The sequence below is a fragment of the Chironomus tepperi genome, unplaced genomic scaffold, assembly GCF_022539635.2.
Source record: "Chironomus tepperi strain 1889 unplaced genomic scaffold, CSIRO-AGI_Ctep_v1 contig_376, whole genome shotgun sequence".
Classification (NCBI taxonomy): domain Eukaryota; kingdom Metazoa; phylum Arthropoda; class Insecta; order Diptera; family Chironomidae; genus Chironomus; species Chironomus tepperi.
The window spans coordinates 4,560,740-4,587,511 of record NW_027226498.1 but is presented as its reverse complement, the minus strand read 5'-3'; the positions used below and the strand labels follow the sequence as shown (position 1 = coordinate 4,587,511).

The following is a 26,772-nucleotide window of genomic DNA, read 5'->3' as shown; positions in this document are numbered from 1 at the left end:
AAGAAATTTATGTTTATCACATCTTTACGCCTTGAGAACTTAACGAGATATGATAAATTAATTTGATATTCAACATCCAACGAAGATTTTTAATTAATAAACTTTTTTCTTGCTTCTATCTAAATCCATTCTAAGAAGGAAGCGGAAGTTTTTTTTTCTCATCAAAAGGAAGGAAATTAAGAAAAAAATATGGATTTTCGTTTGAAAACTATGAAATAAAAGAGAAACAATGATAATCAAGAATTGCAAAATGATGAAAATGATAAATTTGTGTCTGGAAAGTTTTATAAAAATTAAAATATTTTTCTATGAATTAATTGAGTAAATGACCTTACGTCTTAGGGATCGTTCATAAAAAATCGACTTTTTGACCTACCCCTCTAACTTCTCTATCCAGGTAGATCAATCCTAGGGTAACTCAACTATGTGAACTCTACGGTACTTAGGATAGGGAACGATGGGGTATGCTACAATAGCTAGAAAACAACTTGGGTAGGCTATTTTAATGCATCTCGGGTAAATTAAGCAACCAGCCAGATAAAGTTTACAAGTTAAATAAACTCATAAGCTTTAAAAGATAACTTGAAAAGGAACCCTATCCAGAAATCATGTACCCAGCGACACAAATGATTTCCATATGGCATGAAATCGGAAAATTGTGAAAGTTATTTTGGTAAAAATGTAGACCAGCGGTTAAAAACCTTTTATTTTTCCTGGTACTTTTTAGTGGTAAGCCTCGACCGAAACCGCATACAACATTCGATTCATGACATTAAAGAAAAATTTGGCTGCAAACTAGAATACCGTAGCTCACAAATTGTCATCCACTAATATAGTTAGAGTATATTCCTTGTTATCCTCTAAATAAAACCCCTAAAATTTTTAACAGCAGCTCCAATTTTCCACACTAAATTGGGAATTACAGAGCAAGGCAAATGAAAAAGAACTGTTTTCATCCAACTGAGAAGACAACAATGATGAAAAAAAAATCCTTTCCTTTTTTACTCCCTGTGCCCTTTTCTCCAATAACATACAGTGAACTTTTGACATTTTCATAGAATTATACCATAAATGAATAAAAGCAGTACGAACAAAAAGATGGAAGAGTGGAAAAATATTAAATTAATACTAAATTTTATTTTTTCTGAGTACGAGTACACGAGAACAGCATCTTCTTTCACTTATTCATTTTTACGATACTTGTTATCATTGTGTTATAAGGAGGAGGGATATGCACACATTTATAATTCATGATGTATAAATGAGAGTGAAAAATAAAAGGGCGCATTCAGAGTAAAATTTTTTACGTTCAATTGCGTCTTCCTTGAAACTTAAAAGGTCATGACGCAGGTTACAGCTGATGTTTAAGATAATGGAACTTTGTCATATGTTTTTTTTTTTTGCACAACAATGCCTTTACGTAATGTTGAGTTCGGATAATATCAATCGAATATGAAATCTTGTCGTAAAACTTCTAAGGTTAACGAAAAAATTAAGAAATCGTAGACAGAAACATATGACGCAAAGGTCAACAATAATACACGATCTTCAAACTCTAACTTATTCCCTCTTGACTTTCGTAACTAAGTGAATGTGTAGTAAACAAAAATAAGATGGGAAAAACTGTTGCGTCATCTTAATCAACATTTCTACATCTTCATTTGACTTTTAAATTTCTCGAATTATTTGCCGTGATATTCTTAATGATGAATGTCTCCTTAATTAAGAAATAATTCACAAAATTTTCACTTGAGCGGAGAAATTAAACCAACTTAATTGAATCATAAATAAGCTAGCTTGACTTTATAGTTTCTGTGATTGAAAATAACAATTTGTCATGTAATTACAGGTTTATAGCTTGATACATTCAATAAGCTCCGATGGGTAGTGCACATTGTTAGGAGACCTAGTAAAGATCCCGTTATAAAAGTCTTTAAGTCTTATTTTGTAGAAAAGGCAAAAGAGCACGAATGCAGATCAAGTTCATCTAATTCTTAAAGACATTCTTCTTGCGAGCTTTAAATGTTTGTTTAAAGAAATAAAAAGAACAAAAAAATGTTTGTGAACCTATCGATTTTTCTTCTATTCCTTAAATCCATCGAAATAACAAACAAGCTAGAAGAAGATATGATATTAAAATTCAACAAATGCAATGTCGTATGATGAAATGAAAAGAAGAAAGTTCAACGTTTCGGTATCAATGATAAGTGTAAGACATGATAAAAAGAATAATGACATCGATGTAGTACTCACATGTGTAAAATAGTAATAGTAAACATTTGCACCACGGTCAGCAAGTCCAATTGCAAATTCATTTGTCGGACATATAAAAAAGTGATCGGCAACAGCCTTAGCTACCTGCTGTTGATTTTGGTAATCATCGTTTGCTGTTTCATAACTTGTGTACTGTAATAAAAAGATGAAATAAATTAATATAAATGCACAACAAATTTCCCATTAATAGCTCTTGTTTATATTCTAGCAAAATTAGGATTCGAGAGAATTTTCGACATTTAAACAATTGAGAATCATTGATAACTTTAAGTTTCAACCTAAAATGAAAATCAATCATATTTCGGTCTAAAAGGATATAGAGAAGACCTTTTTATTCAAATGAGTAGTCCCGGAAGGCACATGACGTAGAAATTGCCAAAAAAACAGTCTTGGGCCGACTTGAATATGAACTGGAACTGAAATTCATCAAATTTGGCCTAAAGCCATAGTCACAATGACCTGGTAGCGGATTTTTGGTCATATGTGCTTTTTGGGAATATAAAACACGAACACTTCTGGGAATATAAAACAAGCACAGACATATTCATGAATTACTCTCATTTATGAAAGTACGCCATTCAGCCTGTATCACACTTCCCGTTTACCATAAGAATTGTTGATAAAGTTTCTCTATCTTACATTTATAATACTTCTTAAAAGAAATAATTTGTCAAACAAATGATAAATACTACATATTGTGTTGTGAATTCCAGCACAGCATGTAACTAACAAGAATTGTAAGGAGTACGCAGAGAAAATAATTTGAACAGAATAGCGAACTTTTATCAAAAGTGTACAATGAGATTCTCGGAATACATCGTACACCGTATGTGGTTTTGGGTTAGGTTAACAAATAAGATGCTCAATGAAAAATGAAAGGTTTTCCACAACTGACGTAGGGTATGCCACAAGGTTCAATGTACCTGACCACAATTTTGGTGCCATTAACATGCAAACCGAGATGGCAGGACAGAAACAGTGAAAAAGAACCCAAATCCGACTAGACTTTCCCAGATAAAGAACCTTGAGAAAAAAAATTTCATTTCAATCCCAGATTTAAACTTGACTCCAATTGTTTAATATTTAAATGATCAAAAAGCTTATGTAAAAAAATAACTTGAAACTACCTACATAGGTACATGTATGTTGAAATTACAAGAAAAAAGAATTAAGTTAAAATGTTGTTTAATAACCATGAAAAGGCTACATGAATTCTTCATACAAATTTTATTATGAAAAGGGTTCTAAAATAGGTTTTAAAAAAAAACTCGAATTTCTTAATATATGAAAATATTTTATCATTCAACAACGTTAGTATCGCACCAAAAAAATCGAAAAACAAATGAGAAACTTTTCTATTCAGCACAAAAAAATAAAAGAGAAACTCTCATTGCCCATAAAATTTATGATACCAGGAACTTTTGTGACATGCAGAAGAGAGGAAGAAAAAAAAACTTACCTGAAAAATGATAGCTTCACGTTCCGGCTGCGATGCCTTAGTAAATATTGTATTCATGATGTCTAGAAATTTTTCCCTCGATAGCTGTGTTGGCAATGAGCGATCGAAATAATCGATAAAATCATATAGGAGGAAATATGTGCCTGTGGAAAAAAAAGAAAATAGGAGGAATGAGAATGGAGACCAAATCAAGGTTATAAAACGATAAAGCACAATCATTTTTGATGCAAAGCAGTTTTTCACGCGAATTGGCTCGAGAGATATTTTTCAAAAAGTAAAGTTGTGATGGGAATTATCAATGTCGTTTCAAGTTAATTGCATATTATTCGATTATTCTACATCGAAGATGAGAAAACAAACATAAGTTTTATAATGATAATTAATGATCGAAATTGTTATTGTAACCTGTATTCAATACAATATCTAAATCTCGCGATATCCTCATTATATATTCTACGAACGTTTCAAATACACAATAAACTTTTTCCACTTCTAAAAAGCAATACAAAACAGCTCGAAAACAGCTTGAATAAAATTTGAAAAATTTTCATCCCTTTCTATATAATTCAATTTTATATGAAAATTGAAACTGATATATGAATTTGTTTTATCATTAAATCATGCTACAGACATTTCAGAATCGAACTTTCAAATTATTTTTGACAATTGAAGAAAAATGTCGACATTTGGAGAAAGATTTTTTGATAGACCGTTTTTTGAAAATTTGAACAGCAAAAATAACTGAAATTTCGATATGTCCGGAGCATGCATCAAATAACAAAAAGAATCGAGGGATGGGTCTGCACAATGGGTCAAGAAAATGTTATCCTTACTTAATATCATATATATACGTAGACATACACACACATAACTAAGATTAAATTGTCAAACCCCAAAAATATTTTATCGACTAAAGCAAAAATTTAAGGGTAAAAAAAATGCTATGTGACCTTTTAAGAGTAATCAAGAGTGATAGAGAAAAAGGTAACAGAGCGTAGTTTGTTGTACACATTCTGAATAAAAAAGTAAATACATAAAAATCAAAAGCGCATTATTACATTCAGAATAATGTCTTTCTTTTTTTATTTTTTATCGTTCGTAAAATCGCAGTCATTTACCCGAATGCGATTTATTATGTTACGGGTAAACATTTTCATATACATTAGATAAATATGTAGCTAATTTGGATTTTTTACTCAAATAGCACAACCCGGTTCATCGATCAAAACTCCGGCACAAGGACGGCATGACTCTTACATGGTGTTAAATTGAAATCGAATTCAATTTGTGCTATCTGGGATTAGTTTCAAACTTATAGAAAGACTTATGTCAAACAAAGTATTTTAGACTTTCATCGATTTTACATTAATGCATATGCGGCAAGAGTCAAAAAACGCTTGACACCATTAGCTGTCATTCTTGTCATCTATAAGTAAGTACCCAGATAATAAATGAAAATTATGTACATTTGTTAAGAAAAAGTCATAATACTATTACAATGGATGGTAAAATGACTACAATACTGTTCATATAGAAAGAAAAAAAAAGTAATAATGTTGTAAACAATTTAACCACCACGTGAATACATTGTACTTTACGACAATTCTCATGGAACTTTAATACAAAAACCATACAGTATACACGAGAATAGTAAAGAAAAAGAGAGAAACGAGAAACGATAAGTCGATTTTTTGTGGCACATCGATAAGCAAAAATGTAAGGTTCGTGACAAAAATGTTTAAATCAAAAGAAAAGGTAAGAAAGAGAAAATCCTGATGTAAGCACCTTTCAATGAATTTTCATTATTTTTGCGACTTCACGACATCCAATGTCCTGGTTATGTTGTCTATGTACTATTAAGCATAAAGACACATTTAATAATATTTAACTTATCTACTCAAATGTCCTTTTTGCAGACTACCTTCATCACATTTCGAAAATCTTCTTGAGAATGTAGAAAACTTCGAAATTAATGTCGAAACATTCGAAATTGAAATCGAAAATTCTCATCAGAAAATTGATTTCAAAATTTTAGTTGTTTCCAAGTGACGGTAGTCTGACTTTTTGTTTTTAACAAATTTCTCACACCCGCCAATTAATATTCGATGTCTGTAAGGATTTGAAACTAATGACGATATTAATTTGAGTGATTAATCTTTAAGTTAAACCACATTAAGAAGTTTACATTAGAGATTAAATTTTATCGTATGAATAACGTTGTTCCTTTCAATCGATTTTCTGCCACTATATAAACTTGATAATGTATGAAGATAAGAAGTTTTTCACGCGGTATCCGTCAATATGTTTACCATTCTCTTGACATTTTACAGCTACAGCGATGACGATGATTATTATAATGATAAAAAATAAAGCATACAAATATTTTTTGTGCTATTCATCTCATTCCACAGTGCGCAATATAAATGTGATGTATACATTTTATACAATTTTTTCGAATGAAAAGAAGTTTTTGAAGATTCATCGCGACACAGCTTCAGGTAAAAGATGACGATGATTTTTTTTAAAAGGAAAAAAAAGCAAATAAGTTTTCTGCGAAAAGAAAAACAATGAAAATTCTAGAGAGAAATCCCTTGAGATAATTATTGAAATGTTTTTTTATGGTTTTCACTTGAATTCTCATTAATGTCACTCTTATAAGACAAACACTAACATTTGTGTGTTGATTAACAAAATTTTTAGTCACTAAGAGATCTGAAAAGGAAAAATTTCAGATAACTATTCTATTGCCTTATCGCAAACCCATGAAAATATTCCCAGTATTCTCTCTTACTTTTGTCTAATCCAGTGGTGAGCAACTTTTTATTCCTCGCGGCACACCTTGATGACAAGTCTCAACCGAAACCACAAACAGTAAACGGTTTATTGCATTTTGTCGCGACACACAGGTTGCCCACCACTGGACTAATCTGTGAGTCTATGAGCCCATAAAATATCATAAATTATGTATAAATAAAATTCTGACAAATTTCCTTCGAAGGACATGAGCGGCATAAGAAAGATCCTTAAAAGACACTTCTCATCTAGCTGTGCTTGTATACAAAATAGATTTAAAGATGAGCAATGGCAACGTAGCAGCGGTAATTTACCTTTTTGTTTCTTTTTCTATCCTCCTTGACCTCTTACTCGTTATTTCTTTCTGAAGGAAATAATTTCTTAGAAAATGAGAGGTAACAAATAGAGATTCTGAATTAAGGGGAATTATTTTTTTGAGATATAATCAGATATGTAACAATTTTTGAATATTTGAAGTCAAACTTAGAAATTTAAGAAGGGTTAGACAGTGCACTTAAATGGCATAAAGTGACATAAATAATAGAGCGTTGGCCTTACGTGTTAACGGTCCTGGGTACAATCTCAGGTCATGGCTTTTTTTTCAAAATTCTTATTCCATTTCACCGTTCTAGTTACGAGGCTCTGTTCATGTGTTGAATACAGTTTTGAGAGCTTTGACACATAAAGTTTCTTCATTGCAAGATATACAATGATATGATAGTATCTAGCATTAGACCTGGGTATATCAGGTCTTATGACGTACTCGTGGGTTCGAATTCCCTTATAAGCTGTAGGTCTAGAGGGTATGGTAATAGATTATTAATCACAATTCCCTCAGCTCTCATACATATACTTAGACATTTTCAACTCTCGTTTTTCACACATATTCCTTATTTTTTTACATTTTAAGAATCTCTAGATAAGATGAGAAGTTTGGGAATAGAAAACGAAGGAAGACAAACTCCTACCAAAAAGTAAACAAACTCGTAAAGCGTAGCAATTTTTGCAAACATTTATTTTACGTATCCATAGCTACTGCTGCTTCTTCTCTCGTTTCGTTTTTTTTTTGTGTTCGGGGAGGGTCTCTTTATCTGCTCGTTTTGTATATAATTTAATAGAAAAGAAAAATATTATCTTAATTTTCTTCAACTACTTCTTATTCACATTCCTGATTCTCAGTCTCTCAATATTAATCAACAAAAGCATGAAAAAAATATAAAATAAGAAGTGGATTCAAATAAAAATCCTAAATAAAATAAAATGTGATAGCTGTGACTTTGTTTCCTTTGTTGCTTAATACTACCACCAACCAGTCATTATATATGTCGTTCAGTTTATTGGACATCCAAACACAAAATAATCTTATCCACAACCAAAAAAAAGAAGCATAATGTGAAGCAAGAAATAAGAGCCCTGGAAACGCAGTTAAATAACGACCTTGAACTCCTCCCATACTCTCTGCATGCCTCATTCTCTCACAAACACTTTCATTTCCCTTCCTTAAAAAAAACTTTTTTTTACAACCAACATATCGTGTATACCATGCAGAAATAAAGAAATGAAAATGTTTATTCATTTGCCTCTTGTTATTGTATCGTTTTAGATGTTTATGTGTGTGTATTGGTAAGCGTAAAATTTTTTTTCGGCGTGAAAAAAGCTTTTACTACAGAAAAGCTCGCCATAATAAAAAAGTCTTCTTTTTCTCTCTCTCGTTTTTGCTGAAAACAGTTAAAATGAAAAAAAGGCAGGATGAGAGACACGAAAAAAAGGAAAGGAACATTTCATATCATCTGGAATGAGAAAATGATATGGGTGAGATTTTTTTGAAGTAAACTGAAAGCGACTATGCCACCCTCAATAAAGTTTGATAAACAAAATTTTGTATGCAGATAGACATGTGTTCTTTAACGGATACATAGAAAGTTTCTAACATGGTGCGTGTGTACTTTCTAGTTGGAATAATATAGACCTATCTGTAATAATTTGATCAAAAGGATGAATAACAAATAAAGTTGTGATCTAACAGTATTATAAGTAGAATGACAAGGTGTGTAGTATTAAATTCTTGGAATAGATGAATTTGTATTCTTTTGGTTGGTATCCGCAAGGGAGACGACGACCTAGAGCTCCAAAGCTACTTGGCGTAGAACAGTGATGAAATAATGTCAATTTAATGTGCGAACAGATAAGTTGTTCAAGCTGGTTGACAGAGCCAGTATGCTCTGTCTAATGCTCAAACATTGTCTGATGTCTCGAGACAAAATAATATTAAATTTAATAGAACGCATAAAAGGTGATGAAATATTACGATCCTCAAAATATTTAAAAAAATAAATATTTTTCTGAAGCTAATTTGTATCATAAATCCAACATAAATCATGTAAAATGATTTTTCAATTATAAAAATTCAACAAATTTAATGCACAAATAAAAAGAATGTCGAAGGCCATACATACCTCATGAAATTTCTATGATACCACAGGCTTTATTTTTTATTGAAGACTTAAATTTATTGCAGGATTTAATGGAAACGAGAAATACGAACTATTAATTTTATAGTCCTTTATGTATTTAACAAAAACTATTAACATTAATGACCAATTAGTACCCATAAAGAGGTCAATTATTGATTATTTTTTTTACCCTGCCGTAGTTTATTACTTATGGTTCCGGGTGTAACTATACAAGCTATAGTATTTCACACAGGTAAGATGTAGTTAAGTATTTTAAAGAACATTTTTTAATGTTAAAGTTGTTACCATCCTGGCAATTTTCGTCACCAGAAAATTTCCTTGGCAATATGAAGTTAGAAAAATTGTTTTAAAAATTGCTTGGCAACATTTTTTAAAGTCATTCTTTAAATTATAGAAAGATTTTTTTCTTACCAAAAAATGATCGCTGGAGTCGCTCAATAAAGATCTTAAACCCCAGGGTAAATGAATAGAAATTCTGGCAGTATAGCATAAATTTAATTTTTTAGCAGTGAAAATTCCAATAAAAATAGGTAACGGTTAAAATCACGAATTATTGGTAATACTAATTGAGATTTATTGAATTAATCAAGAATATTGGATATGCAAACGCTAAAAGCAAAATACTTGCTTAAATATGAGTGTTAAAACCAGGACATTGCCCGTTTATCCTGTCTTAAACCAGGTTTCAAATTTGAAATGTTAACAACAATTTCCTTCAAGGATGTAGATTCAGTAGTGAAAAAGGATTACCCACCTGGTATGAATAAGTAGAAAAAAAATTGGCAAATTTCAAGGTTCTGTTTTTTCAATTTTTACGTTACAATTATAGGTACTTCTCAGAAAACAATAAAAAAGCAATCTCGAAGCTTTTAATCCATCCTACATACATAAGATTTCTCAGGAGTTCTTTAGCACAAAGGTTTAATTTTTAATTACATTAATTTTCGTGAGTACTTTTCAAAGCAACTCTTTGCAAATAGAAAAGCATTATTCTTTTGAGTTTAAAACTCATCTCTTTTGTTTGAGCTCATATACAAACACATACATATGAAGTAAAATAAATTTCAAGCAATACAATCACACGCTGTTATTACAAGCTTTAAATTTACACATCGCATGCCAGGAGTAAGTTGCGATGATATTTATTCAAACAATAAACATTTAGAATGTGATTTTAAAACGATATTTGATGATTTTTTTTTGTATAATAAAAAATACAGCATAAGAGAATGACAATAAACAATCAGAGACAAAAGACAAGAAAATAAGAATATTTACACGTACGACTGAAAGTTGTGAAAATTACACAATTTAAAGATTTTATGACTTTTTTAACATTTTTTTGAGAGGTATATGAAAATATGTATATTCATACACTTTTACAGCTGGCAATAAATATAAAACAATAATAAATAATGCAATATTGCGATATTATTAGAAACCAAGAATTATAGTCACGAGAAAAAAGCTGAAGGATCTTCAATGTCTATGTGGGTTTCAATCCCGAACTTTCGATTATGTAAAAGAACTAGTGTAGTATTTATGTAGAATCAAACATATTAAACACGTTCGGGCAATCATACAAAATTTGAGCCTTACCAATTTGACCAAACAGGCATTTAACTGCTTATTTACCGGCTAGGAATGCCTCCTTGTTAACTTATACTTTAATCTTCAAATCACTTGATACGGATTTTTAAGAGTTTCGAAAGGAATAATCAAAAAGTATCGTTTTTAACAAAGCTCATCTCATTTTCAAGCTAATATAAGCATTTATCTTAAAACACAAAAAACCGTAGACGAAAAATATCAAGAAAATTCCCACTTATTGGAAAGATTAATCGCATGTAATAAATAAGTAAACAACTTCCTACTATCATGAACCATAATGTAATTTCTTTAAAATAAATTTCCCCTTCTTTTATTTGAAGTTTATTAACCCAGTCGATTGATTAGTCGACTCATTTTTATCCTAATATATTACTTCTGTTGGAGTTTTAACCAATAATGCTTATTTATTAATAAGTTAATTAACTCCTCACTGATTTAATTTAATAAAAACGATGTTTATTCTTCAGGGATCAGATACAGACAAAATATTTACATGAAGGGGACTATCAACTAACAAAGGGGAAATATATTTAATAAAAGTTGCATACAGTTCAAATAGAAAATAACCGTTGGTATATTCTCAAAAACTTCAATCATCAAAATAATCGAAATTTCTCACACAATTCTAAAGCCTAAAGGAGGTCACTTATTTTATAATGAAATAAAATTAATAAAAATGTGTCCGTGTCGGCGTTCTTGCCGATTACCTAGTTTAAATCCACAAATTAAGTTCTCTCTTTTATATCGCATTATTTACAAATTAATAGTAAGACTCTCAAGTTTTACACACACTTACAATCTGCCCACAAACGATTGATTTTACTTCAAACTCTCTGTTATTTACAACATATACATTAAGCAAGGTCATGTTTTTTAACTTTTTTTTCTCCACTGAATGCTTCTTTTTCTTTATCCTCTCGTGCTTTTTTATTTTACCTCATAATTTTTACTGCGCAAAAGTTTTTCACCTCTTCACGACAGCCTACAACCCATTATTTTTATGTGTTATTCGTTTTTATTTAACCATTTGAGTTCTCGTGGCTTTGCGCAATTTTTGGACGACAGTTATCAAAACGAGAATTAAGCGAATGGCATACGCACGCAAAGAAATTTGAGCGAAATGGAAAAGCACGTGACATAGTCGTGAGTGACCTTTTACAAGCGATAAGTTGTGAAATTTTTTGTTCTTCTTCTTTATGCCTCTTTCATATGTACAACACAACCATCAATTTCTGCTTTATGTGTCGCGCATAAAAGAAATAAGTCGTCCTTTTTTTCCTTACTGTGCTTTATCGTAAACATCTTTTTTTGTTGTGGTTGAACGCGTTTTAGTTAAATTAATAAAATAGTTTCCTTACCTTCATCTCGATTACTTCCAACTAATATGTCAATGTTCTCTAAATTTGCTGTTGCAAGCATGGTTGTAGGATCTGATGGCATAAAGTCTCCGTCGATAGTTGGTGCGGATGGAAATCCAAGAATGCCGGAATAAGAGTTCCATTGTTGTACTGAAATTGACTTTGCATCAACTGAACGCATACAATTGAGTACAGCACGTGGTGAGTCCTGAAATGAGAAGTCATAAATTTATGATATTAAGAATAATGTCTTAGACATTTGGTAGCTGTTGTAAATGACTGACCTTTAAGCTAGACGCATTGCAATTACAATCATCAACCAACAATTCTCCAATTTGTGCTGCCGCCTCTGATGTCATGTGACTCCATGGGGCATTTAATGTTCCCGATTGTAGAATTCCACGTGTCACTAATCCTCGTGTTACAGGCGATAACAGATGTAAACTGACACTACCACCGCCCGCGCTTTCGCCTTCACATATCAAGTAAATACATTAATAATAATGATTATAAATGTTTGATTTTCTAAATATAAATAGCTTACCAAATAATGTAATCATTGAGGGATCTCCACCAAATGCACGTGCATTGTCTTTAAGCCACCTTATTGCCAACGCTTGATCCCACATTCCTTGATTGCCTAATAGGTTAATGAAAAAAATAATACAAAATATCATTAGTTAGATGGAACTCAAAGTCAACTATGATTAAGCTCAATTCAATTGTTATCGAGATTCAATTTTAAACCTTTCTATTTATGGTATATTTGAAAAAGTTTCGCGGCACACCTGCGATTTTTCATGACACATCAGTACCCCTCAGCAAACAGGGGTTGATTTCTATGGCACATGTGTATACTTGTACCGTATCAATGGTACACTAGGTTACTGACCTATGAAAATTGGTCGAGTACATGAATTCCATAGAAGCCAAAAGAATGTTTTAGATTTAGAGGTGAAAAGAAGAAAAATGGATCACAACATGTATAACTCATCAAGTATCAACCCACCGGAAAAAATCAATGAACAATATTTAATTGTCTGTATTCATTTCATTCATGAAATATGTAATTATATTGCTGATTGAATGATGACATAGGAAATATTGAAGGTTGCAATGACAATTAATATGAATGAAAAGCTCTTTATAATTACTTTGCACGAATCGAGTCTACTCATTTGTGTTTTTAATATATTATTAAGTTTTATAATGCAATTCTTAAAAGTGGTTGAAAAAATTTAATAATTAAGATGCAGCACAATAATTAAATGTAGAAAAATTGCAATTAGATCCAATTACGAAAATAATTAAATATCTAGGACATTTAAGATTAAAAATTACCTGGAGCTTCGTCCTCATGACCTGGAAGAAATGGTGCCAAATAAAGAAATCCAAATGCACCAACACGATAGTTCATTGATGCTACAATAACATTTCCAACTGCCGCAAGCGTTTTGGCATTGTAAATATCAAGAGTCGATGTTCCACTCATATATCCACCACCATAAATCCAAATAAGCTATAAGAATAATGATCATGAATATTTTAATAGCTACGATTATGTTCAATTTTTCTTACCATTGGCAAACCACCCTCATTATTATCATGATCACGATGATCATTTAAATTTTCATGATGATTTCCATTCCCATGCTTTCCGTTCTCATGGACATGTCGAAGACGGGCTTTTGCTGGTGCCCAAATATTTAAATACAAGCAGTCTTCTGATACATTTGTATTTGGATTCCACATCTCCTCACCGGCAAAACCGGGAAAGTATTCATATCTATAAAATAAAAAAAATCAGAACCGTTTAGAACAGAAGCATACAAAAGATTATGAATGTGGAAAATTCTACAAATATCCATCATAAAACATGAAGCATAAAGAAAGAATTAGAGCATCATATTCTCTGAATGACAACATCATTATAATCATGATAATATAAATATTCACAAAGTGCTCGCTGAATTATGAAAAATCAGTGAATTTTCTCTCTGATGAAAATCAAATTACATGTAAAAAGGAGTAAGTGCAACTGCTTGTTTCATCAACCATAGTCTAATTGAATAATTAAGGACGCTTGAGTTCATAATGATATAATTTCCTTGCTAATTATAATTTTTTCCCACCCTTTATTTATTTTTTTTTTCATCTGTTTGTCACTGATTTTATGTTTTTTTTTTTCTTTTAAATGCCATAAGTCAGTCTAATCAAAAAGGTTTCTTTGTTGTTTGAATACATCAAAAGAAATACGAATCATTAACATTTTAGAATTTCAAATTTTCATGGTATTTTCTTCTTCAATGCCTTGTAAGGCACAATTATACTCTTAATTTTCACTGCGAAAATCGTCGTGCTTTTAAGTGTATTTTTGAAAAGAAAGGCAGCTTGTCGTTTTAAACTCCTTAACCAGACATCGTCCAAATTAGTTTTGTAAGATCAGAATTGGCGTATCACATTCTTAAACATATAGTTGGCTGAAAATGAATTTTTTAACTCGGAAATTTGTTTAAAAGAAAACCCAGTTGAATAAATTATTTCTGGTCACTGAGACAAAAATGCGCTAAGGTCACTCGATATGAACAAAAAAATTTTTAATTTATAATGCTTAATTTCCTTTTAAATTTCTAAGTTAATATCAAATTGATTGTACTCATAGAATTCCAATTAAAATAAAAAAGCAGCAATAAGTTTATAAGGAAGCTCAACATAAAAACGTTTCATCAGTTAGCAACATTCTATTATGACATTGAGGATATTGATATTGAGGATATGTCCTACAAATAATTTATTGCTTTACAAAGGTTTAATTCAGTCAACGTGAATGGTTTTAAATCCTCAATAAAATATCTTATCAAAACCACAAATCTTTCAATTACAATACCTGTTGTATGTTATGTTACTATGGAAAAAATATGACGCATGTTATCATTGACATAAACGTGAATCATATCTGATATTGCTCGTCCCAAATTCTAACCTTTTGTCATTTTGTGTTTTCTGCAATGTATTTACCCTTGTTTTTCTATTTATAATCATCTTTTATCACCATGGATGATTCATTCAAAAAGTCATAAAAATATTAAGGGTGAACAAAATTTAAAGCACATAAATCAGCACAAGAGGACCAAACCCTCTCCACCTTTTCTCTCTATTAAGTTAAGGCTCAGGTATTTTGCCGAGGAGTACAGGTTACCCATCACTGATCTACAAAATAAACAGTGATCATTAACTAACAATTTTTGTTTCAGAATAAATGTGCAAATTAAAATATTAATACATTGATGGATCTCAATTTAGATGGATATACATTTTCTGGTTTAATTTATTATTCCACGTAGACTCTTCGAAGCATCCCAAATAAGCACGTCTAATAAAGAATTTATCTATTATTAAAATTTAATATTTCCCTTCTTTTTGTACTGCTTATCGAGATGAAATGCTATTTTAATCGTAATTCTTTAATTTAATAATGATGAAGAGCTTATTTTTTGAATTTGTCAAATTTTCAATTTCAAAATTCTATGAAAAATTCTTCAAATACTACGAATTCTTCAGACAGAACTAACAAATTAATGGGAAACAATATTTTCATTGTCTTGAAGCAAAATTTACTTTTTGGTCTGTGAAACATAAATTTTTAAAAAAAAATAAAATCGCAAAAATCCCGCAAAATTCAAAGCGTACACGTGCAACAACTTTATTTTTCTAGGAAATTGAAGAAACGTGTCTATAAAAGTAAATTTTTTGTTCTGTAGAAGATTATTGAACAAAAAGTCTTTTAACATAGAAATTTTAAAGCTTTAAGCAAACAAATAAACACAAATTTCTTGAGAATCCCATCGACGGGTGTGACGACATTAAGAAAAAAAGAGATCATCAACCGAAAACAAAGAAAATCAAGCAGTACCAGTGAATTAAAAAAGAGAAGAAAATCTTTTTCATTTTTTTTACATTACGTGATTGTCATTTATGATGACATTTTTTAAATATATTTATTATGTGTGATGTGGGAAATAAAATTTATAGGGATGTATGAACTTCATAATAAAATGGCTCGATGACAAAATGGTACTACAGTACCTAATTATTGCAATACCGATCCTGTAATAATGGGTTCGTGATTAGACAGGATATTAACTCAAATTAAATATAAGTTTGTATCACTAAAGTAGATTATCCTTGGATCAGATTATCTACTTTTTCAATCTAGACATTCCACAAAACTTATCTTTTGCTAAATTTTATATTACACTGTAAAAAGAAGATTGTCCAAATATTATCTAAGATCATCCACATGAATAGGCCAAAAGGTTAAAACTAACATTTGATTTGGTCAATGGAAATTTATAACAATCTTCTTTGAAGGAAGGGGAGCTTCACAAATGTAAGAATAAACGAGAATACGAAAATTTCTCAGATATACAGAGGAGTTGACATTGTAGAAAGAATTAAAGTGAACAGGATTCGATAAGTGGGACATTGTACATGGCAACAGATGACGAGGACAAGCATAGAATTCATAGAAGGAAGCTGTCGATCTGAGACAATATTGCTATTGCTATTGGAAATTGGAAAGCGACAGCTAGCGATATGACCAGTTTCAGGCGACTTCAGATGAGATCATGAATAACTACTGGTTTATACATTGAGAAAGCAAGTGAGTAAGTAGTTAATTGTGAATTTTATGTTAATTGATAAATTTCGTATATCCTGTGATCGATAAAATTATTTATTATACTAAATTGAAACGATGCGTAACCCATATCAAACAATTAATACCCAAATTTTCATCCAAGGCTCAGACGTCAAGTTTCAATCATTTTACCACAAAAACAACAACGTGAGTTCTCTCAACAGTTTATTTTTAGGCCAACAAAGTTTCTGATTAATTTCTTAAGAAAATTAAGTTTTCATCTCAAAAAATGTCATGGATCATAATGGATATATTTTTTTCTGAAAAATCAGTTGTTTATGTTATTCAATTTGATATTACGTCAAGTCTGAGAACCGACAAAAAAAATCAAAATTCTAAAGAAAATTGAAGAAAAACATGAAAATTTAACAGAAATCGATTTTTCTTTATGTTTTATTTTTGCCCCTTCGATAATACCATTACGATTCGAATGTTTTTCTCTTTGTCTTCCTTCTTGTCTCTTTTTTCTCTCATCTTTTTTCCTATCTCCACAGACTACTGTTATATCTACGCTCACAGTATGTTCGATTTAATTTAATTTTGCGCTCAATTTTGTCAGAATTCATTTCTTTTGTATGGTTAAGATGTTTACATTGTCAATATCGTCGTATCAAATGTAATACTTTTTTTTCTGTGTGTATGCCAGGGGTATAAACTCGAATGGAGTGGAATCAAAGCTCCATCTTGACAAAAAAAATTCTGAATATAATTTGCTTACGTTTTTAAAGAAGGAAATTTGAATGTGACCAGTAAATTAAATGAAAATAGTATATACGTGTCCTTTAAATTGTCATTGAAATCACAGCTATAGATTTAAAATCTATAGTAAAAACTTGATCAAATCTAGTATATTGGATAGTAAAACAATGCAGACATACTCACATCTTATTGTAGAAGTTTAAAAGCAGTTTGTAGTTTAAAAACAACGGCTAATTCTAAGCTGGTAAATCAAGCGATAAGCCAGTAATTCGATGGTACTAAGATAAATAATGTCTAGTTGCTGAGATCACACGCTTCACCCAGCCTGGATCAATTTTTAAAAATGCAATAAAAACTAGTTTTGAAATCTGATAAAACTCAATGCAGCCACACTTGAATACGACGTGAACAAAAAAATTATGTAAAATATCTCATCCTCCAATGAAATGCCACCCAAACAATTTAATAAAATTTATTTATATTTTTATCTTTCTATTTCACAATAATTTGTACACGATTCTTCTAAGAAAAAGGGAACTGAACCTTAAAAATCCCATTACAAAACAAACAAAATCATTTTTTGAGGAGTTGTGTTTTAAAAACAATTCAAATCACATCGTATAAGGTTGCTAAGTATTTACTACAAAATTGGTCATTGCTACTCGGATAATTATATCCATATATACGTGAATGTACCTTCGTTTCAGAGAAATGATATTGATCAGTGGTTGACAACCTTTAATTATTCACGGCACACCTTGGTGCCTTGAAGCCTCAATCTCACAAGACATTTCTAGAAACTTTTGGCGGGATACTAGTGTACCGATGTACACAGGTTACTCACCACTGATATAGATATACATAGACTGCAGAATTGTTTTATAAGAATAACGAAAAAAAGCTGATAGTATAAAAAAATAAAAATGAAAAAAGATTAAGTTACATGTAAGCACTAGTAGATGAAGATAGACGCATGGCATTTCACTTTGTGAACTTTTTACGAGAATATGTCTCTATATTTATACTGTATGTATGTAGAAATATTTTAGTAAGTCAGTAGATATAAACACATACACAAAGTATTCTTTATTCATTACAACAATAATTTATTGCTAATATTTGTCATCTATGATTCTCACCTTTCTTGAATGCATGAAGGCGGTAATCGTGTTGCATCGTATACCTATGATAAATGTAAGATATAAAAAAATGTAGAAAAAAAATTGTTTTTGGGTTTCATTTCATAATATCTCATTAAGAATTGAATTTCTTGCTGAAGTCTATTAAAATTTGATATTTTTTGCGCAGTTATCGTTGAATTAATTACAAGGGTTAATTGACAACAGATAACCGACTAGATTGATGGATTTTTCTACATTTTTTGAAATTAATTAATTAAGGTTCAATTCATATTATCTTTTATTTCAATTAGGCTGATTTGAATATAAAAAAAGTTTCAACTTACCCCATGCCATGGTTCACTCGGTACAGGCTTTCGAAACCTTAAACTATCAATTGGAGGTTTTGCAAATGGAATTCCATAAAATATGTGCACCTCATGTCCTTCAACGGACGTAGATGAACCACGTATTGGACCACTTGTCGTTTGCACCACCAGTCTATCTATTATACCATGTACTTGACACACATTTAACCAAAACCATAGAATGCAAATTTTCAACATATTTTTTATATTATTTTGTGCCGCACTCTTGTTTTTTTATCACACGAAACGATTTTTTTTTTTTTCCTTTTTTTCCTCGCTCAAGATACTCTTAATACCCTTGTATTGTTAATGATTTTGCTATTATTATTTCACATAAATGCTCACACAATAAAAAAGCTCACTCCACATTAAAATTCAAAAAAATTCTCCACTTTTTTTATACGTTTTCATAAACAGAAAAGCAATTTGGTTTGAAGGCAGAACAAAAACTTTGTGCTTATCCGGTACACACAAGAATTTTGCTTTATAATCTAAAATAAATGTATTGCAAATTTTAAATATATGAACGAATTTTTAATTGGAATGACTGTTTAAATTGATTCTACTTGAATTGAAATGAAGTTTTCTTAATGACCACATTGTTATTTACTTAATTGCTATGTATTTATGCTGGAAATATGCTAACTGTCGTTCAATATTTAAATTACATTTTTCAACTACAATTAGTTGTTTTTCCCCTTTATATAGTTGTTGACCCCTTCATATAAATAATTTAGTTTATTTTCTAGCTTCAAACAATAAACATCATCCTTAAATCCTTCTTTAGTTATACTTATTTGTAAATAAACATTGGTGACTTATCTTCTCTACCATTTTAGAATACAAAAATTTTGGTCAAAAGTAAAATTTCATTCCAATTCCTCATATTAATTTGCTTTTATTAAAAAAATTAAATTAATTCTTACAATGCAAAAAATCTTCCAAAATTTGCTAACTCTCACAAATGGAAAGCAACACAAACAATTAATGATAATTTTTCTCTTTCCCTGAACCAGCCAGAGAAATTCACCAAGATTTTATTTTTCTTTTTCTCACAAAATTCACTTTACATATATTTTATTTTCAAACACTTCTTTATGCTTTTTTGACGATGTTAAAAATGTTTTTAATTAAGAAAATTTTTGTTGTGCAATTTACATTTTTTTCTTCTTTTATTTTTTCACTTTTCTCATTCACTCAATGCAATAATTCAGTCCTTTTGATGTATGTTGTGATTTATGCACTGTTTAATCTGTAAATAAAATTCTTATATGAAAACAACCATTGAATTTGATAGAAAATAAAAGAAAATGACTGGAATGACATTTTATACTGAAATTCTATTGAACGCATTTAGAGAAGGTTATGGTAAGCGCAGTGGATACAACATTTATGAACATTTTTCATTTGATTGTTGCAGTGTTGTTCAAACTGTATGCCGAGGCATACCGGTGTACTATTTTTAAGATTTTTTAAGTAGGGGGATTTACTACGAAACTTCAGAAACTGCTTTTCAAGATTCTAAATTGAACAATGAAAACCCAAGCGCAAATTTTCTTCCTGGCTCATAATTCAAGGTTGGAAAAAATTACACTGTAATCCTGGGAATGTCAACAAATCCTAGCTGTTCATTATCCATTTTATTTAGCAGAAAGGGGTTCTTTTATTTAAGTATGTTATAGATCGCAATTAAAATTTAATTTCATATGAATGTAAAGGGAAATAAAAAAGTCATTAAAATTTTAAACACATCGCAAAATATTTTCTATATGTAGATCAGTGTTGGAAAACCTTTTTCCACGGCACTTCTAGATGGTAAGCTCAAGGTAAGCATCTACCGAAACCAAACACGGCATTCGGTTTATGACATTTCCAATAATGTTTTGCTTCATACTAGTGTTCAGCGGCATACAGGTTGTGCACCACTGATGTAGATATATCATACATATATACTTCTAAGATGGTTTAAATTAATTAATTTAGGTACTCAAAATGTTATCGATTTTTTTGTGCTGCTATATATTTGTGCTATATTGCCAAATTAATTTAAATTAATCCTACACTTTTGAAATTGTCTTGTGGCAAAAATATATCAATTCAATATTTTCAACATAGCTTTTTTCGATTTCTAATGAAATAGAAGTAGCTGCTTCAGGATAAAAAAAATTATTTGAATTTTTATCCATAGAGCATTCAATACTTTTCGTCAAGGATACGATGAGGTATACAATTTCAAGGACACAATATGATGAACTTTTTTTCTACCATCGTACACCGTTACACAGGTGCATCTACCTTAAAAAAAGTTTTCCCAGAGCTTTTAGTTTCTAACTTTTAACATGAACAAGCTCACAATAATTATTTCTAGCAATTCTCTTGCAAAATTTATGACCGACATGGATGTACAAAATATTTTATGAAATATATTTTCAACCCCCTCTACCATCGTTTATGGTTGGGAAACCTGTCTCGTACTATTAAGAAGAGAACTGACTAATAGGACATTATCCGTGAAATAATGCAAAAGTACGATGAGATAGGTCACACACTTCGAAAGCGTAACACAGCAGAAAGTGTCAATGTGGGAGCAGAAAAACAAATTCTTGTTACCGCCCTAGGATGGAATCCACAAGGAAAAAGACGCCCTAGAGCTCCAAAAACAACATGACGTAGAAAGGTTCTAAGAAAATGTCAGTTATAATTTGTACAAGAATTGTGATAAGGCCAACAATTGAAAGCCTTTTACGTAAGATGGAAAGAAAACTCGATTCCAGGCTTGATTCATTCACGAGATTTTTTACGGCACGGTGTGAATACGTCCACTTCGACTTTTGCCTGATACGGTAGTTTGTTTATGAAATAATTCATTCGCATACATGCTTTACAATGAAAATAATGTTTTGTAATTAATCCAATAGAAGATAATTGACCTTTCTAAATTGGGTGATTCTGTTGGGTTTATTTCTGTTTCGTTTGTTTTCCTTTGTGGGTTTTCTCATGATAAATTTTACTGAACTTTAAAAAGTTCGAATTTGTCTCAAAATTACGAGAAATTCTAATTTGAGTTAGGTCCATAGTAAATTTAACTAATTGCTTAAATTTATTTTATATGTCAGGAGAATAAGCATACTCTACAAAATATCGAAATCAGTGTTGATATCTTGCCTTTGACTTTAAAAAAGGCAAACTTTGCAAAGGCAATGCAAAGTTTCTCAAAAGAATCTTTCACAAAGGCAATCAACAAAATTCGCAAAGTAAGTGCCTTTAATTTTTCAAATTTTTGACAAATGAAAAAATTTCAAAATTACATAAAATGATAGTTTTCAATAACAGCTTATGTTTCCAATAGTTAAGGCACAAAAAAATCCACGAATTTGCAGAAACATCCAAAAAGGCAAAATTTTAAAGGCAATCCATGATCGAAATCAGAACTAGTTCACATAAACGATAAGTATAAAATGACCACCAATGGTACAACTATTACACAACTATTACAGCTGTGTCCAAGACAAAATATCTTTTCAAAATACAATAATGTGAAATCGCAGAAATTCCTAAAAGTATTGCCACGCTACTCAGCATGCGAAGTATTCCAAATCCCATAAGTAATTTTACACTTCAACTATTTTCCACCTTTTTTTGCTTCCAATATCCGAAAAAAGCAAGAATCCAACAATTCAGTAATGCAAAAAGCACTCTAATTAAATTACTCAGATTTCGTTTAGTCTATCGTATTTGAGATAGCATTTACAGCACAGCAAGTAAACGTGCTGTTGAAACCCAGTATTGAAATAATTGACATTTCTACGAAAAACCCTTTTGATTTGTATACCAAAAAATAGTAATTTTCAACATTCATCTCTATGAAATATTCAATCGATTTTCTTTGACCTTCAAAATTAAATTATAAATGACAGTCTGTGAATACTGTATAGATTCATTTTTTATGGTAAACACAATTTCCTCTTTTGTCCTTGGGGGTCGTTCGCTTTTTAGGGAGCGACTTTATAGCAGTTTATGCATAAGGAAATATTCAATTTTTAAGGCATTGACACTGCTATACTCTCTTATTACCCAGAGTGTACCCCTCTCAAAAAAAATCCGCTCATATGAATCCAGGTGAAAATTTTGTATGGACAATTATTCTTTCATCAAAATGAAACTCGTGTCAACGCCTTGAACGGCCCCTAGATAAATTTTCATCTCGTATTTAAATAATGAAATGAAATCAATATAAATTGTGTTAATTTCATGTTCACTGAATTCAGCTGAACATGAATGGGAAATTGTCATCGAACATACAACTGTAAAAGTAATGGGAAAATGAGAAATCGTGTTATGAGATAAAAAAGATATCTCAAATAAATATTGCAAGTGATTAGTTTAGGTCAATGACTACTGGGTCAATGAAATTCTACTAACCCTCATTTAATCAGTAATAAACATTAAAGTAACCAAAATTAAGAACAATTTTTTACGATTATTCAATTTTCAAAACAATTGCTTATTTATTCGGAAGTTTTCATTTCCATGAATTATAGAACTTTATCGGTTTTGATGATTTAATTGATTCAATTATGCGTTAGCAACAAATGTTTTCGAGATATTTTCATTCAATTCTTATTCATTTTTAAACTCATTTAGACAGCTTGTGAATACCCTCGCTGCATATTTTTTTCTCATGCTCTTGATATATTATGTAATTTATTTAAAATATAGTGAGTAGAAGCGCTCATGATTACAGATTTGTGTACATTGAGAACTCACAATAAATTTCATCAGTTTGTGATTTTTAAATTTAATAATGTAAAGAGTTGCAAAGTTTATTGAGTTATGGGACTGATTGAACAGTGAGCTCCAGACTGGATTAAACTATTGTAGATAAATAATAAAGGTCTTTGTGTAGTTCATCGAGAGTCTTGCGTGAATTTTTGAAAATTTAAGTATTTAGTAATCATTTTGAGCTCTTAAACCAAGCGATAATCCAATATTTCGATAGGATGTAGCTAATGCTTCAAACCTGAGTTCACTACAATGCTTAGAGATCTCGTGACTCACCCAGACAGTCAGCCGATCAAAGTTTTTAAACATAAAAATCGATTAATTTATTCTAGCAGTTAATTGAAATGAATTTGACCCGAAAATGACAGAGACACACGAATTTATCATATTTATTCATTAGCGAGTAAACATTTTTGAAATTAAAGTGATTTATTATTTATCATTTATTAAATAGTAATAAAATAGTTACTAGTTAGTAACCAAAAGTGATCTCTTAACTAATGTCAGTTGCACTATTTTAATTTTTTGAATCATGTCAATCCATGTTAATAAACATTTTTATTAAACCTGTTTCTCGACAATTTACATGCATGTACAGCATGTAAATTATGCAAATTCAAAACAAATCAAAATTAAAATTGTTTATTTGAATTACTCATTTCCTTAAACGAGGCAATAAAATAAACATAATCCGAGAAACAAATGACACGTAGATATCTATGAAGATATGAACATACATAGGTATTGCAAAGGTTTAAAGGTTTTTCTGCATTTTTTTTAAAAAATTTTTTATTGAAATTATTATAACGTTCATTTGAGATTTGAATAATATTTATTGTACATAGTTGAAAACCCTTTTTCATACAAAAGTTCAGTCTATTTTTGAACTTCAAACAATAAACATCTCATTTATTTACAATTACAAATTGAATATACCTAGGTATGGTATAAGAAATTTCAAAAAAGATGCAAGCAAGTCTAAATATGCACCGCTCGGTATATAGACATAAAATATTCACATTAAGTGTTTTGGGTGAATTTTCAATTATCTTTTTGATTTATAAATTTCATGAAAATGAAACAAGGCGGTGAAATTATTGTAATAAAAGTACAGCAATTGTAAGAATCACATTAAAATCTTTCATTTTATCATAGGTAATTTAATCGGACAATTAGCTTCGCAACAGACATATACACATTACTAGCTTCACTCGTATTCTATTCTTTTATTTTTATGTATGCCTCCCATCCATCCGGAAATAAAAAAAAAAGTATTTAAATTATTCATAACATTCAATGACGACACGTTTTTACGATGATGATGATGGAAAGTGAAAAAGAGATGGATGTAGAGATGAGAAAATAAGAAGAAGAAAAGCTTTTTAGGTCCAGGTAATCACGTAAAATTTTTTCAAATAAGGAAAAGAAAGCTTTTCTTTTCATGGCTCTTAATTATTCACTTCACATAGTACGATAGTAAGCAGATAGATGGGTATGGATAGAAAAAATAATTTAAATTTCAACTGATGAAGATTCAGCACACACAAAAAATATGCTTCATTCAATATCCATTATGTATGCGAGCATAAAAGTCAATAAGTTAGAAGAGAGAAAAAAAATTAATATATATATGTATATATCAATTCACTATATTATCAGTCCCAGCTGAGCTCTACAACCTCTATGCTGCATTTCTACTATACACTCATGATAGAGAGAATGAGAGGCGAGTCAGCGAAATGAGAGCTTTTCTAGTATCCTCCAAATAACATTTTCTTTCTTTCTAAGGTCAGCATTAAGTTTCTTTTCTTTTCTGTTCTGTTCTGTTCTGTTCCTTTCTCCTCTATTTCTATGTCGACTTTTTTTCGATTTTTTCCCTATGTATATACATTTTTTTTTCTTTTGGAGAAATGGATGCCATCATATCCTTGACTTTTTCATTTATTCTCTCCGCTTAGTCAGTCATACTTTCTCACACTCCTTTAGAATCTACTGACTGTATGATGTTATCAGTGATAAGGAAAAAAAAAGGAAAAACTAACTGTAATGCGTAAAAAAAATTTCTACTCCACGAGTATGGATATCATTCCAGCCAACGATTGGATTTAAAAATAAAATGAGCCACTAAGCTCTTAACGAGAAGAAAAAGAGGAATAAGAAGAACAAGAAAAATGAAAAAAAAAAATCAATTTGAAAAAAAAAATCTTTCTTCTCTCGCTTTTTTTAATCTCATATAAAATATCTAAAATATTAATTGTAAGGAAAATTTGCTTTAGCATTTTTTTCACTAACTTTTTTTTTCACTTCCTTAATTTGAATTTAATTTCACTTTATTCACTGAGCATTAATCGAATTAAAAGCAATCATTTGATGTGAAAAAATTAACCAAAGAACTCAAGTCAATTGATTTTATATTGAATGCTTTTTTATGTGTATACATATATATAAATATTATTTTTTTTATTAATATTGTAATATTTTCCAGTACTTAAAAAACCGAACTTCATAACTTAATGAACGATAGAAAAATACTGAGTGAAAAGCACTGTGGAGCAGTTGAAAGTCTGCGAGCCAGTACAATCATGAGATTGCGCATTTTGGGATACAAATTTTTCTCTGTATCGTGAGCGAGAGAGAGCTAAGAGTTAAGGTTGTTTTCGGTTAAAACAAAAAAATAAATACTAAGCGTGTGAGAGAAAATGATTTGTTTTGAAAATGATAACAAGTTTACAAACAAGCTGCTGCTTTTTTCGGACAGAAATTTTCATTACTATGTTTACATAGTTCTTCATTATAATATGGGTTTCATGAATACATTACATAAAATCATATGGATTATTTGTATCAGATTGTTATGTTTACTGATAATGCTGATAAGTTTAAATTTAATAAGTTTTACATTCTTATTTGAATATTCGAATCCTGTCTTTTGAAACTAGTTACTAATATTCAATAATATTTTCGATATTTATTTTGTAATTGTGGATAATTTTAGTTTAATTAAAGCTACTTCCTCACGGACTTATCTGGATTTATAAATAAATGAGATGTTTATTTATCCGGGTTCAAAAACAGACTGAAGAATATTTTATATAAAAAGGGGGTTTCAATTATGAATAATAAATATTATTCAAATT

The 26,772-nt window shown here is 30.2% G+C and overlaps 1 protein-coding gene across 4 annotated transcripts in view; it reads right to left on the bottom strand.

The window, feature by feature from the left end:
* Ace (Acetylcholine esterase) overlaps nucleotides 1–26,772 on the bottom strand; it is a 42,033-nt gene that overhangs the window by 14,653 nt on the left and 608 nt on the right. For all 4 annotated transcript variants that reach the window (XM_070647233.1, XM_070647231.1, XM_070647234.1 and 1 more), the window contains 10 exons: nucleotides 19,780–20,105; nucleotides 18,833–19,344; nucleotides 18,507–18,550; nucleotides 13,548–13,755; nucleotides 13,311–13,488; nucleotides 12,514–12,609; nucleotides 12,254–12,441; nucleotides 11,970–12,177; nucleotides 3,734–3,876; nucleotides 2,254–2,406 (listed from right to left, as the gene is read on the bottom strand). In XM_070647233.1, the coding sequence (XP_070503334.1) occupies nucleotides 2,254–2,406; nucleotides 3,734–3,876; nucleotides 11,970–12,177; nucleotides 12,254–12,441; nucleotides 12,514–12,609; nucleotides 13,311–13,488; nucleotides 13,548–13,755; nucleotides 18,507–18,550; nucleotides 18,833–19,051 (1,437 nt within the window). In that variant the 5' untranslated portion in view covers nucleotides 19,052–19,344; nucleotides 19,780–20,105. The remainder of the gene's footprint in view (nucleotides 1–2,253; nucleotides 2,407–3,733; nucleotides 3,877–11,969; nucleotides 12,178–12,253; nucleotides 12,442–12,513; nucleotides 12,610–13,310; nucleotides 13,489–13,547; nucleotides 13,756–18,506; nucleotides 18,551–18,832; nucleotides 19,345–19,779; nucleotides 20,106–26,772) is intronic.